Source organism: Bison bison, unplaced genomic scaffold (genome assembly GCF_000754665.1).
Source record: "Bison bison bison isolate TAMUID 2011002044 unplaced genomic scaffold, Bison_UMD1.0 scf7180017864460, whole genome shotgun sequence".
Taxonomy (NCBI): Eukaryota; Metazoa; Chordata; class Mammalia; order Artiodactyla; family Bovidae; genus Bison; species Bison bison.
In genome coordinates this window covers 2,534,398-2,547,625 of record NW_011495022.1, presented here as the reverse complement: position 1 = coordinate 2,547,625, position 13,228 = coordinate 2,534,398, and the positions used below count along the sequence as shown (strand labels likewise).

The window sequence follows — 13,228 nt, the reverse complement described above, 5'->3', positions numbered from 1 at the left end:
ATTCTCATCCCCTGCTCAATTCCCTGAGATTTTCAGACCCCCCTATTGAGAAACTCAGAAAATAGAATGCATGGGGATTTTGAATCCAAATACAAAAATAGCACTTTATTTTCCCAAAAGGTTAACTAAGTATGTATAACTGATTCACCCATGTTGCTTTTCCTACATTAAATACAATCCTTTGTGAAAAGAATGCTCTATTACGCTATTGAATTATAGAATATAGTACCTCTTTATACTTTGAAGGTGTTACAAGCCATAGACTTTATTCTGTCAGATAAGAGCAGGTTGCCAAACTAAAATAAGGGAGTTATTAAATTGTTTAAAAAAAAAACAACTTAGAAATGAAAACAATCTTATTTCTATTTGAATGGCAAACAGAGGGTGTCTACTTGGTCAATATGACCAGAAATCTCTTTGAAACCTTAGTTCTCTCTTAAGACACAGCTAAAGGACAGAGAGAATAACTCCGTGTAGGGGAGATGGAGAAGGTGGCCCACCCTGATTGAGCACCCACTTTGGGATCTGGGTAGGACCCTGGCAACATCCACTTCTCATTCCGTCTCCATGCATCTGCCTGCTTAGATCTTGCCGTGTGACTCATATTCTTGTTGTGTTTTTGTACAAATACGTAACAGCTCTCTTGGGACCCCATGAAATCAGAGAGTCCTGTTCAATCCAGACACCATAGCATCTCACCGTCCCTCAGCCCCTTTGAGAGAAGATGGGCTCTCTGGGTACTGCTTGGTGGTGGAAGAACACTGTTTAAGTACACATAGTCTTGTCTCAGGATTTGTTCAAATGCTTTGTTTGATACTTTCACCTCCTAAAGCATTTCACGTATCCACCACCTACACATGTGCGCCTATAGAATAGACTCTTGAGAAAGGAAATGTCTTTTTTTTTTTTTTCCAAATGAACAGCCTAGGAAACCTGTTATCAGGTTGCTTTCTGTTTTGGGGTATTGTTACTAGATCAAAGATGTTTAAAACTTCTGTAATAGCAAAAGTGTTTGTATATCTGTTTCAAGTACTGATTATGTTAGGGTTTTTGACTCTGTTTCTAATATACATAAACCTATGAAAGTTGGTGACTTTAAGAAGAAAATTGATATTAATTGAAATTAGGAATAGTTATTCAATTTTCAGAAAGCAATTTTAGCTTTCTCAAAACAGACCTGGTCTACTGAGTATAGAGATGAATTGTACTAAGTCCTGAGAGGATTTTCATTTCTTACACACCTTATTTGTAACATTATCATCAGTATTTATAATTGAAATAGAGTTGTTTGCTGTGGCATTATCCCTTGCTTTTTTGTCTGTTTGACAGTTTATTTATTAACTATAAGAACTATATTAGGATTCTTCCTAATTTCTTTTGCTGGGTTTAGTAATGCTGAATCAGAGTGAGTACAGTTACCTGCTCAGAACTGCTGCATGTATGTTTACAAAATACATTTTTAACTTTTTGCTTTTTCTATCTTATCCACATAGGCCCACCCCTTTTTTCCCTCTGTAGTTAAATTTCCAAAGAAGAAAAAAACTGCTGTGATAGAGATCAGTAGTATAGTGCCATAGGGACAAGCTATTACTACATTCTGAATTTAATTAGGAAAAAATTCAAATAGCATTTGTACTTATTATTAAAGATTTCCATTTTCATAAGTAATGCAGAGTATTTGTCACAAATGGAGAGAGAATAAACAAAGATGAACACTAGCCTTCAAATAAGATAAAATCTAGCCAAAAATGAAAATGCTCTTCTTCTGGAGATGCTATCCATGGATGGGGCTACTAAAAATAGAAATATCATTAAATACAGCTGATATCTCTCTAAGACCAGAGATAGTGTTCATGAATATAGGTAGACATATGTAGAGAGTTATTCTTTTAATTTCTTGATTACATTAAGGCTTTCTAAAAGAAATCTATAGAAATCTATTAATTTTATGGAATAAAAAGCAATCATTTTTATCTGCTTCGCTGATGGGAGTGAAAAGCAAAGATAACTGGACTTTGTACAAGAACCTTCTATTTTCTTCTATTATTCTCTCATTATTTATAAGCAGTGCTCACCTGGATTGAATTGCAGTTCAGTATTTAAAAATGAATATACCAAAGAACTCTGCTTTGCACTCCTGATGACAGTGCCTTTTATTGTCCTAAAAATAGGATACAGAGCCAAATTGTCTCATCAGAAGTTTTTTGTGTTTTTTTTTTAGGTAGGCAGTGGATTTATTTAGAAAGAAATATTTTTTTAAAATTACCATATCTAATTAACGGTTCTGACCAAATCAATCGCAGTTTCTGACAGTACTTAAGTAGAGAATCACTTTGTAGGTTGTTTTCTTGTGTACAGGGAAGTTTACAGCTCCTTTAAAAGGTTCTTAATGTCACCAGATAAAGACCGGTAGCTGCATTTCTGTGAGGGATGTATTAATAGTTCATTCACTAGGCGCCCTCAGAGATGACCAAGAAGATGGAGAAATGGCAGTGATCTTGGATTAGTTCTCAGGGGTGGTGGTGGTTGTGGGCTTGGGCTTCAGTCAGATGCTGAAGCATGGTGCTGGCTTCAGAAGCCAGGAGTATCTCCTAGGCTTAATGATGTTAGCATGAAGCAATGTTCAGCCACATCTCCTGGAAACAATTTTCTGTGAAAATCCCACTCCATTTACACATATTTGGACTTAAACATAGATTTGACTCAGCCATAGAGCAAGTGGGCTTCCCTGGTGGCTCAGATGGTACAGAATCTGCCTGCAATATGAGAGACCTAGATTTGATGCCTGGGGTGGAAAGATCCCCTGGAGGAGAGCATGGCAACCCACTCCAGTTTTCTTGCCTGGAGAATCCGCATAGACAGAGGAGCCTGGCAGGCTACAGTCCACAGGGTCTCAAAGAGTCAGACACAACTGAGCTACTAAGCACACAGCAGAGGGCAAGCAGCTTCTGAGATGAAAGGAGAAGACAGAAGAAAGAGGCATGGATGGTAAATAGGCAGCCCTCTCCCCTCCCATCTCCGTGGCTGATGTCAGGAACTGACTATGGCCTTTGGCCCCTGGGTCCTGTCAGAGCCTCACAGTCCTTCAGCAGACTCTGGACAGCCACCACCCAGACCCTGGGCTGGCAAGTCCATCTGCCCTAAGATAGAACCCCTTGCCATTCCTGCTGAAGCCTCTGTGCTGTAGTCTAAAGAAGATTGCTGATAGGACACCCCTCAGAAGGCAGCTTCCTGAGTCAGTTTTGGTTAGTTCGTTCTGCAGAGAGGCCTGCCCTGATCCGTGAAGCTGCATCCAGCTTTCCAGAGCTGAGGTGGCCAAGCAGGTTGTGCTGAGAGATTTTGCTTCCCTGCTCCATGGGCAGGATTGCAGCAGTCATGCATGCGATGTGACCTCATTGTTCCTGCCTCTACTTCTGCTTGAGTGAGCCCCAAGCCTGAGATCTAGAACACGAGTGTTTGCCAGGTCAGCAATTACTATAGAGCTGCCTGGGTCCTTGGAAATTACCTGGTCTGGGGATTTTAAAGCCCAGGATGTTGCTACAGAGCAGCTGTCCAACATGGAAGCAGACCCAGGGGAACTGTGGCAGACTGAAGGCAGGCTGCCATCCCCCAGGGCAGGACCAGTGTTGCCAGATCTTAGGCTTCCACAAACACTAGAAATCTGGATTTTTAAAGTCTGAAATCCTCTGATTTTTAAATACTGACAACTCATTTTAAAAGCTTTTTTAAAAAACAACATAGATGAACAGAACATATCTTATGGAAGAGGAAACCATGATTGAGTCTGTTTTTAACAGAGGAGGGTGATAATATGGACTCTAGAAGCTCAGATTTTTGGCTGTGCAGTCGGGCGTTCTTTCCACGGGCTCCCAAAGGTGTGTGTTTCTCACAACGTATGTCTTCAAAAGCACTTACTTCTGGGTGGGTATTTGGCAAGCGGGGCATTTTATGCTCACTCGGAAATGTCAGCAGCCTCACCAAGAGGAAACAGATGCCCACAGCGCTGCTCTTCAGCCTAACAGGTTGTGGGCCACTTAGGCTGCTGCAGCCTTTTCATTTCTACAGAAAGCCAGGCCCACACGCTAATTGAACATGTTTCATCAAAATGATCTTATTTTAAAACTTTAATGTGCCTCTGTCCCCAGAGATGAACTGCCTGGAAAAGTGCATTTTAAATCTTGTGAGTGCAGGCAATCAAAACCATTCTACCCCAGACTTCACCTCTGTCCAGCTCATTTCTGATGGCCTGCATTCCTCCAGGTATACCCAGGAACTTGCTCTCACTTCAGTTATAAGTGCATAGCTGTGTGTGATGTTACAGAACGCTCCAGAATGATGTTCATACTTCTGATGGGTTGAGTGCTGTTTCAAAAGCAACTTCTACCTAGGAATTTGCTTTAAGTGTGTCGTCAAACACTGAGAAATATGTGATTTGTTTTTCTTCTTTTCTCTTAGGAAGCTGACAGCTGGGAAATTATAGAAGGACTGAAAATAGGCCAAACCAATGTCCAGAGACCAGACAAACATGAAGGTTTTATGCTAAAGAAGAGAAAATGGCCTTTAAAAGGCTGGCACAAGGTAACATTTTAATCACATTCATCTTCATTTCATCTTCATATCATCTTCATAATTAGAGAGGCTCTTACTTGGTGTCATTAAGTGGTTATACAGCTTTATTTACTTCCCTGGTGGCTCAGATGGTAAAGCATCTGCCTACAATGCAGGAGACCTGGGTTCGATCCCTGGGTCGGGAAGATTCCCTGGAGAAGGAAATGGCAACCCATTCCAGTACCCTTGCCTAGAAAATCCCATGGACGGAGGAGCCTGGTGTCCATAGGGTAGCAAAGAGTCGGACACAACTGAGTGACTTCACTTCACAGCCTTATTTTAACCATAAAGCTGCAACCTATCGTATCTATTTAAGTCAGAGTTCTGTAATGTCTGTAAGCAGAGAAAAAATATTTTACATGATATTTAAAATCCAGTTTAGACGTACTGTTGTGTACTTTGCTTTTTAAACTTAAATTAGGATAAATATGTTCTTATTAAATATTCCTATAATTCTAAGCTGCTTCAAATTCATGCATGTATTTCATCAGATGGATTTATGCTATATATCCCACCACTACTGAGCCAATTTCTATTTTCATGTGTGTACATGTGTCTGATTTTTTACTGTATGATGTTGTGATGAAGATTCTTATACATTAATTTCCATTTAAGTTCTTGGAGTAAATTCCTAGAATTATTGTTTGCCAGTGCAAACTAAAGATGGAAAATCACTTGTCTTGGAAGTTTGTCTACTGCCCTTTAATATATATGGTGTATTCCTCTCTCCCCAACTCCACATAATTTTTCCATCTTCCAGTTTTAATTATGAAGAAAGTATTTTGCACTGTATTGTTGGCAATGACCTCAGTAGCAAGAATTCTGGACACTTAGGAGAAGCAAGCTATACTCTGTTTTCAAGACAAGCCTTTGGATAGACCACCAGGATCTATCTAGAATCACTGGAAGAACAGGTTCATTACTTGCCACATGTGCTGATGGATTTCATCTCAAGGCAGATGGATTTGGGGGTGCAAATGGAGTGGTGGTTGCTGCCCATTGGCTCAAAAATGGAGGTTATGGATTATAACGTCCTTAAGGAAATGTATTTTTTGCAAATTAAGGAAAGGACTTAAAAATTAACAGATGGGAAATGTTGCCTCAACTCCCCATCTCTGAGGTTGGGATAAAAGCAAATCAAAGAGTCTTCTTCTTTCTCACTTGTCAGAAACCTTGGCAGTCTCCTCGAACCCATAATATTATACCGGTACCAGGAATCTCTCTCCACCCTTGATCTCTCTTGGATTTTGGCCAACTGGCCTTACACCTTCCTGGAAGTACCTTTGCCTTTCATTCTGACCTTCCCCCTTTGCAGTTCCTCAAATCAATGGCCTTGCTTATCTCCTCCCCATGACCATCCTATAGTTTATCTCTGCTAGAATTCTTTGATAGATAGAAATGGAAAAATAGAAGAAAGGGGTCAAAGAAACACATTTATCTGAATTGCTGACTTTAATTTAGCACTCTCAGTGCATGTTTCAGCAAAATTGGCTGTGGTTCAGCAGCAGCTGTCTCTGGATCTTCCCTTAGAAAATTTTACTACATGAGCAGAAGTACGTCCTCCCTTGCGTCTCCTTTGCTCCTGGTCTGTGATCCTGTATTTATTCAAGCATCAGTCCATTTGATTGCCCAAGTCATAGGCCATCAAAAAATCAAGTAGTTTTCAGCTGTAGAGATCCTTTCTTGCGGTGCTTACTTGTTGCCCCCTAGATCTGTAACAAAGGGGTTACACTGGCCTTCTGTGAGTTGTGTATAGGGTGTCTGCAGGCCCGACTGCCTGTCACCTCAGCAGCCTAGAGTTCCTAAGTCACATAAAAACTTCCCAGCCGAGTAGTTTACCAGCCACAGTAATTTACCTGCATCTGTGGAGACTAGCGGCCCCTGGACCCGTTGTGTGACTGGGTCATGGGAACTGTTTGTTCTCCTGTCAATTGTCCATGGAAAGGAAATCAACCACAAAGAGTTCCTGAGGTTTGTGGATCAAAAATAGCTAGATTCATTTGGACTGGACCAGGAGTATCTTGGAAGAGACAGAAACCACTCCACGTATATATATTTATTCCCCCTTAAGAGAGTTTAGAAATAATTTTTAATCTGCTTTACTAATAGTGAAATGGAAGTACTTTTCTAAGTGGAGATGCAAGCATATTGATAAGGCTACTTTTTAAACTTTCCAGATAATTCATTATTCATAGCTCCAGTCCACTGGCTTCTATTTACAGACCTGGGTATTTTCAGAATTATCGGTGGTAGCTAGGGAAAGTCAAGAATTGACCTCCAAGGTGGAAAAGTAAACAGTTAGTCAAGTTCCTCACGGAATCACTGTGACCTAACTGTTTATTCTCATTTCTTACTTTGAAAAACACCCAAGTGTAGTTTATTCAGAAAGTCCTAGCTATAGGCTCTGATGTCACCCCCATTAAGAAAAACCGTGGTGATGGGGGAGATCCCTGTGGTCCACTGGTTAGAATTCAGCACTTTCAGTGCTGTGGCCCAGGTTCAGTCCCTGGTCAGGGAACTGAGACCCACAAGCTGTGCGGTACAGCCAAAAAGAAAAGACAAGAAAAACTGGGGTGAAAGAGTTCATCCCCATTGGATTATGTGTAAAAGAACCCTACGAGCTCAGATTTCCTTACCATTTCATGTGACTGGCTGTGGCCAGGTGCACTAAATTCAAATACATGGAAATGGTCAAACGTATTGATTACTAAGTACCAAGCAATATTAGACCCACACTTGTGAATGTTTTATGTAATTAAAAATACTGATAGTAACTGGGGACTGTTTGGTTGTTGCAGCGTTTTTTTGTCCTGGATAATGGAATGTTAAAGTATTCAAAGGCACCACTTGATGTAAGTAGACAAAAAGATTGGTTTCGAATTCTGCTTGAAGTGAGTCAGCACCGCAGTGTACAAGTATTGTGCCATAGTTTTCTATGTGTTTCTGTGCCTGTAAGACTTAACAACCTACCAAACTTCCATGTTGCATGGAAGGTGTGTTTTATGCTTATGTTCAAACTAGCATAAAATCTCAAACTGCCGCATGAAAATTTAACTGTTGTAATGTATGCTGTTAAAAACAGAAGCTTAAACCTAGAAGTCACCAACTAACAAAAATCACCCTTTCTGTCTTAGAAAACTCAAGTAGACTTTTTTCCCTGCATTTCTCAATAAACTATGCTTTATGTGCTTTTTCTGAGATTTAGCATGTGTTCTTACTGATGTTTTTTTAAGACTTATCTATGGACTTCATTTCTGTTTCATACATTCCTTTATCTTGAGCATCCCAGCTCTAAAATTATTCCAAATTACTTTTCTTTAATACCAAAAGTTATTGTTTGCATGCAAAACTGGAAAACGCTTTCCTTCTTATCATTGTGTGTGGGAGAAATAACAGAGGGCTTAGATTTCAGTTCTGACCCTAGCTCCTTCATGAGTCAGCTGTGTGTCCTTGATCAGATGAGGGCAACCAGAAGATGAGCTGACTGCTCTGTGCACTCAGTCCCAACTGCCCATTTCTACCCTGCGGCTGTCTGCTAGCTGATTACTTGGGTATGTTTGGGGTTGTAGGTCAAAGATGGACCATAGTTATTTTAGGAATCAGAAAAAGTATCTTAGGATATAAACTGTGTAATCTAGAATTACAAAGAATTGACATTATAGTTACACCAAAACAAGAATGAGATGAATAGTCTTACTTATTGAAATTGGCATGAAGTCACTGCAACTTCAGCTGTCCTCAGATTGAGGACCTTAACTTCAGAACCTTATCCATTTCCTCTCTGTTCAGGAGGTGTGATCTTCCATCTCCTGGAGGTAAATGAGAGTTTACATTAAGCTCACTTCAGTACAGAAACACATCAGATCACATACACTTCCTGCCTTTTAACCAGTCTTTTGATTTCAGATCCAAAAAGGGAAGGTCCATGGAAGCATCGATGTGGGACTCTCTGTCATGTCAATTAAAAAGAAAGCTCGGAGAATAGACCTTGACACAGAAGAACACATCTATCATTTGAAGGTAAAGATGCCTTTCGAGGTTTCTATGCCAATATCTGGGGAAATCATTTGCCTAGACTAGTGGATAGACAGGAGATTGGCTTCACCATTACCTGTTCCTCTTTTTCATTTGTTGTAGGTGAAATCCCAGGACTGGTTTGATGCATGGGTCTCCAAACTGCGCCATCATCGATTGTATCGGCAGAATGAAATTGTGAGATCACCACGAGATGCTAGTTTTCACATATTTCCTTCAACCTCCACAGCTGAATCCTCACCAGCTGCTAATGTTTCAGTTGTGGATGGAAAGGTATGACTTCGTTATGTAAAAGTCAGCCCAGAAATTGCTTGGAAGATTATGCAGACATATTTACGGAGTCTCATTTGACAAACCAGGAGGAGAAGGTTGGCTTTGTAAACTAACTCTCAGAAGACAACTTTGATGCCATTTAGCATCAAAGTTAATTACAAGTATAGAATAGATTAGATGGAAATGTGGATCACCAAGAGAATTAACAGTTACTTTTCCTATGAATGGACTACATCTTAATTTTACATGGCTTTATAAGCATATTAGAGAGTAGAGTGAACATTTGGTTAATCAACACCTAGAAATCAATGTCTTCCTGGGTGGTAATAAGAAGACCACAGTGTTTTCAGAATGAAACTTGCTTTTTTGCCTTGAGCTGTAATATATACATGACCACGAAAGAGACCAGTGAATTTTCCCATGATAAGGCAAGTGGGCTAGAGATTGCGACAGTAATATAAGTAGTGGCCTATTTGAGACTAGGCACTGTGTTAAGCATTGGACATTCATTCATCTCTAGTCTTTAATATAGCCAAAGCTCAGAGACAGTTAAGAATTTTTCCAGAAGATATTATCAGCTGAGTCTTCATCTCAGCTCCATCTGACTCTTCATCTTTGTTTCCAAAATCAGTGTCTTTTCCATTGTACCAGATTAAGGGAGGCTGAAGCTATTCTTTGGGCTGTTTTTTTCTGTGTTGAAACACTAGAGGTGTTGCCTGTTAAAAAAGCAAGGTTAAGTCAATGGAACAGGGAGAGAGCTGTTTTTGCCTTTGCTGCAATAATTAGGTTTTCTGAACCATAGCCACATTGCACTACCCAGGATTCTTCCAGTTTCTTACTTGGCACCTGATATTGAGAATAGAGACATCTGTGAACAACTGGCTGCCACAGGGAACTGAGTTTAAGTGCGTTTCAGTGAAGGTTCTGCTTTTCTCTGTTTTCCTACATAGGGATGTATGGACTAACATATATCCAAGTTTCCTTACAAAGCATTGAAAAACCTCATGGGGTAACTGGAAGACTCATCAAATCAGATTAAATTAAATACAGCTGTACTTAGCTATTGCTGTTTTGATGGAAATTACTTAAGTAATTTTTGTTAAATCCTGTTAATCATATTTGGTTGACCCAACAATTCATTCAGGTTTTTCCATAACATCCTACAGAAACACCCAAAAGAACTTTTTGACTAACCCAGTATTTCACAAGGCTCTCAGACATATTTCATTCTGGAAAATCTCTCTCCTAGAAACAGGGTGTTGGATTAACCCTAATACTAACTACTTCTGAAATATAAGGATATGAATCAATTGTTGTTTAGTCACTAAGTCATGTCCAACTCTTTTGTGACCCCATGGACTATGTAGCCTGCCAGGCTCCTCTGTTTGTGGGATTTTTCAGGCAAGAATACTGGAGTGGGTTGCCATTTCCTTCTCCAGAGGACTAATGAATCAGTAAATCGGGGTTATTAGGGAACAGGGCACTTACTGAGTAACACACACAAGATGTTCAAGATAGTCCCCAAGATTCTCTGGGCTTCCTGTGTTCTCATCACAAAGTGGAATGAATCCCAGAGTTAGTCCAAGTTAAACAAGAAATGTATTCTAGATGGATATTAAATATATATACATATTTAATCATTTGGTTCTTCCAGATTCTGCCTGTGTCTTTGGCACAGAGTGTTGACAAAAGATGCATTATTTTCATCTCTTGTGTTATGTATTAAATAACTTGGGTGACATCTGAGACTGGAGAACTGAAACCAAATCCTCCCCATTGTTTGCCTTGGAATAAGAAAGGGCTTCAGCTCTGGTTTTCATAGATGTATTGCTCTCATTACAAACGACATACCTCTAAGATCTAACTCAGTGAAAGATTTCCATTGCATTTATCAAAATGCAATAAAGAGTGAAAAGAGCTTTTTATCACTTTGCTTGCTTTCTAGGCATCAAATGATGAGGTTCCAGAATGTTAATTGCTCTGTGGCCCTGTGCGGGTGATGAATAAATCTGGATTTGCTAAGCATGTGCATCCTTCACTTCATAATGATTTACAAGAGACACAATCAGTTGTAATTGAATATTAAAGTCAAGTATGGAGTTTTAAAATTTTTTGAGGTTTAGGGGAATAAGTTTCTGCTTTTTTCTTGGAGTGTTTCTCACACTCACTTTAATATCTACATACTTCATACAACTTTATTTCACATAGAATCTCTTTAATAGAAAGTCTGTCAGCTATAGATAATAATAACTTGCCAAGGCTGCCTCTTTTTTTTACCATGCTGTGTGGCTTATAGAATCTTACTTTGCTGGCCAGGGATAGAACCCAGGCTCCCGTCAGTGAAAGCGCCGAGTCCCCGCCACTGGAGTGCCAGGGAATTCCCAAGACTGCCATTTTATATGTTACAGTTTTTAGTATGCAATGTCATGCTGAATATGCAGTTTTCAATATTTTGATGGAAAGGATGCTTGCTGGTGCATAATGTATTTAAGAATCACAAGTGGCTGATAACACCATGAGTTAGTCATAAGGGTACAGAGAGCTTTCAAAAAGTAAAGGCCTTCAGTCGTGAGTTGAGGGCTACAAGAACAACACTATCAACCATAACTTAGTGGGTAATTAAAAACCATTGAAAATTTGAGTTGGCAGGTCCTTGCAAGTATAACATTCTTAAGCACTGTCCGCTTCATTGTACGGTGGAGACGGCAGCTTAACGAGTGTTGTTATCACCTATGAATTTTGACTCCCCTGAGCTTGTACCACATTTAGCCAAGAGGCTTCTTACATATTTTGAGCTTGTCCTTTTCCCCCCTTGTTTAATGTCGCCTTGAGGACGCTAGTGTTCTTTTTAGTCACTTACATGTACTATTCCTGCCTAACCCTACACATTTTGCTGTTCGCTGTAGGTGCAGCCAAACAGCTTTCCATGGCAGTCCCCTCTGCCCTGTAGCAGCAGCCTCCCTGCAACCTGCACGACCGGCCAGAGCAAGGTGGCAGCCTGGCTACAGGACTCGGAAGAGATGGACAGGTGTGCAGAAGGTCAGTTCATGCCTGGTGTGGGCTCTCAGGGTGAGCCAACAAGACGGACACAAAAGGGGCAAATTGCGTGGGTCCCTCACCTTTCAGGTTTCTCTCCTGTCCATTCTCCTGCACCCTCAGAACTACTGAATCTGGTTTCGCCCTTACGCTGACTCCACCCACTGCAGCCCTCTCAGCTCTTTTCCTTAGCAGTTTCCTCTGGCTTCCTTAGCCTCCCACACCCTGCACCTGGGGGCAATCACCCAGCTGAGTGCTGCCTTGGGAGCACCCCCCGCCCTCTCTCCTGACAGTCCACTAGGTCACTTACACGGCTGCTTCTCTGGTGCTCTATCTGGCCTGCAGAACAGTGTGTGTTCCCCAACTACCGGCAATAAATAGCCATGTTATACCACATCTTATAGCCACCATTACCTGGTGGTGGTGTCCCACTCTGGATCAGTTACTGAATGCTCTGAACTAGTACACAATTCCTTCATTATACCATCTCTCAGCCTCTTGACCTGCAGAAGCTTTTTCCTTCCATGTCATGAACTTGAGCATGTTGGTTCAAACTGGATCCGCAGACCATTTCCAGTCTGTGAGACGGCTTTCATTTGACATTCAAAAACGAAAAGAAAAAAGAATAACAGGTATTTAATAAATCTAAATTGATTTAATTTTTAAATTATTTTTAGGCGATATTCAGCCTAACTCTTTTTTTAATATTAAATTTTTTCCTTTATAAAGTTATGGTGAAATGTTACATTATTTTATGACCTCACTTAGAAAAATTGAAATTTGGTGATCTGTGTTCATGCCCTGACCAAAACAAATTTTTTTTTGCTCTACACATGCGTGAAGTCAAAGTCTGCGGCATTTTTATTAGTTCTCTCCACATCCCAAGCTCAATATTTATGTGAAAAATATGACTTTGACTTTGCCTTTATGAACTTCAGGTTGGGGAAGAAGCTGAACTCACTGTCCTACATACTGAAGACTCGCTCGCCTCTTTGGCTGTGCCAGACAGTCAGCCTCTCCTCTACTTTTTGCCTCCTTGTACATGCTTGTGGCATTCAACCTGGCCACCAGCGTTGTTGAAAAGATGGAGACTGTCCACCAGGACAAAAGTGCATTCATGTGGCCAAAATAGATATTGGCCTTGATGCCAAGAAGCCCGTGACTGGTGGGGGATGTCTCTGTCTCTCTGCGTGCTTCTAAATACTCTGTGGCCCATCCCTGTGCCCTTTTGCCAGCCTTGGGGGTGACCCTCCTTTCTCCCCATCCTGACCTCTCC

General features: G+C 40.6%; 1 protein-coding gene across 8 annotated transcripts in view; it reads left to right on the top strand.

Moving 5' to 3' along the window:
* The window catches only part of OSBPL6 (oxysterol binding protein-like 6), a 154,824-nt gene that overhangs the window by 87,883 nt on the left and 53,713 nt on the right, over nt 1-13,228 (top strand). For all 8 annotated transcript variants that reach the window (XM_010859762.1, XM_010859766.1, XM_010859760.1 and 5 more), the window contains 5 exons: nt 4,456-4,578; nt 7,407-7,460; nt 8,515-8,628; nt 8,746-8,916; nt 11,823-11,955. In XM_010859762.1, the coding sequence (XP_010858064.1) occupies nt 4,456-4,578; nt 7,407-7,460; nt 8,515-8,628; nt 8,746-8,916; nt 11,823-11,955 (595 nt within the window). The remainder of the gene's footprint in view (nt 1-4,455; nt 4,579-7,406; nt 7,461-8,514; nt 8,629-8,745; nt 8,917-11,822; nt 11,956-13,228) is intronic.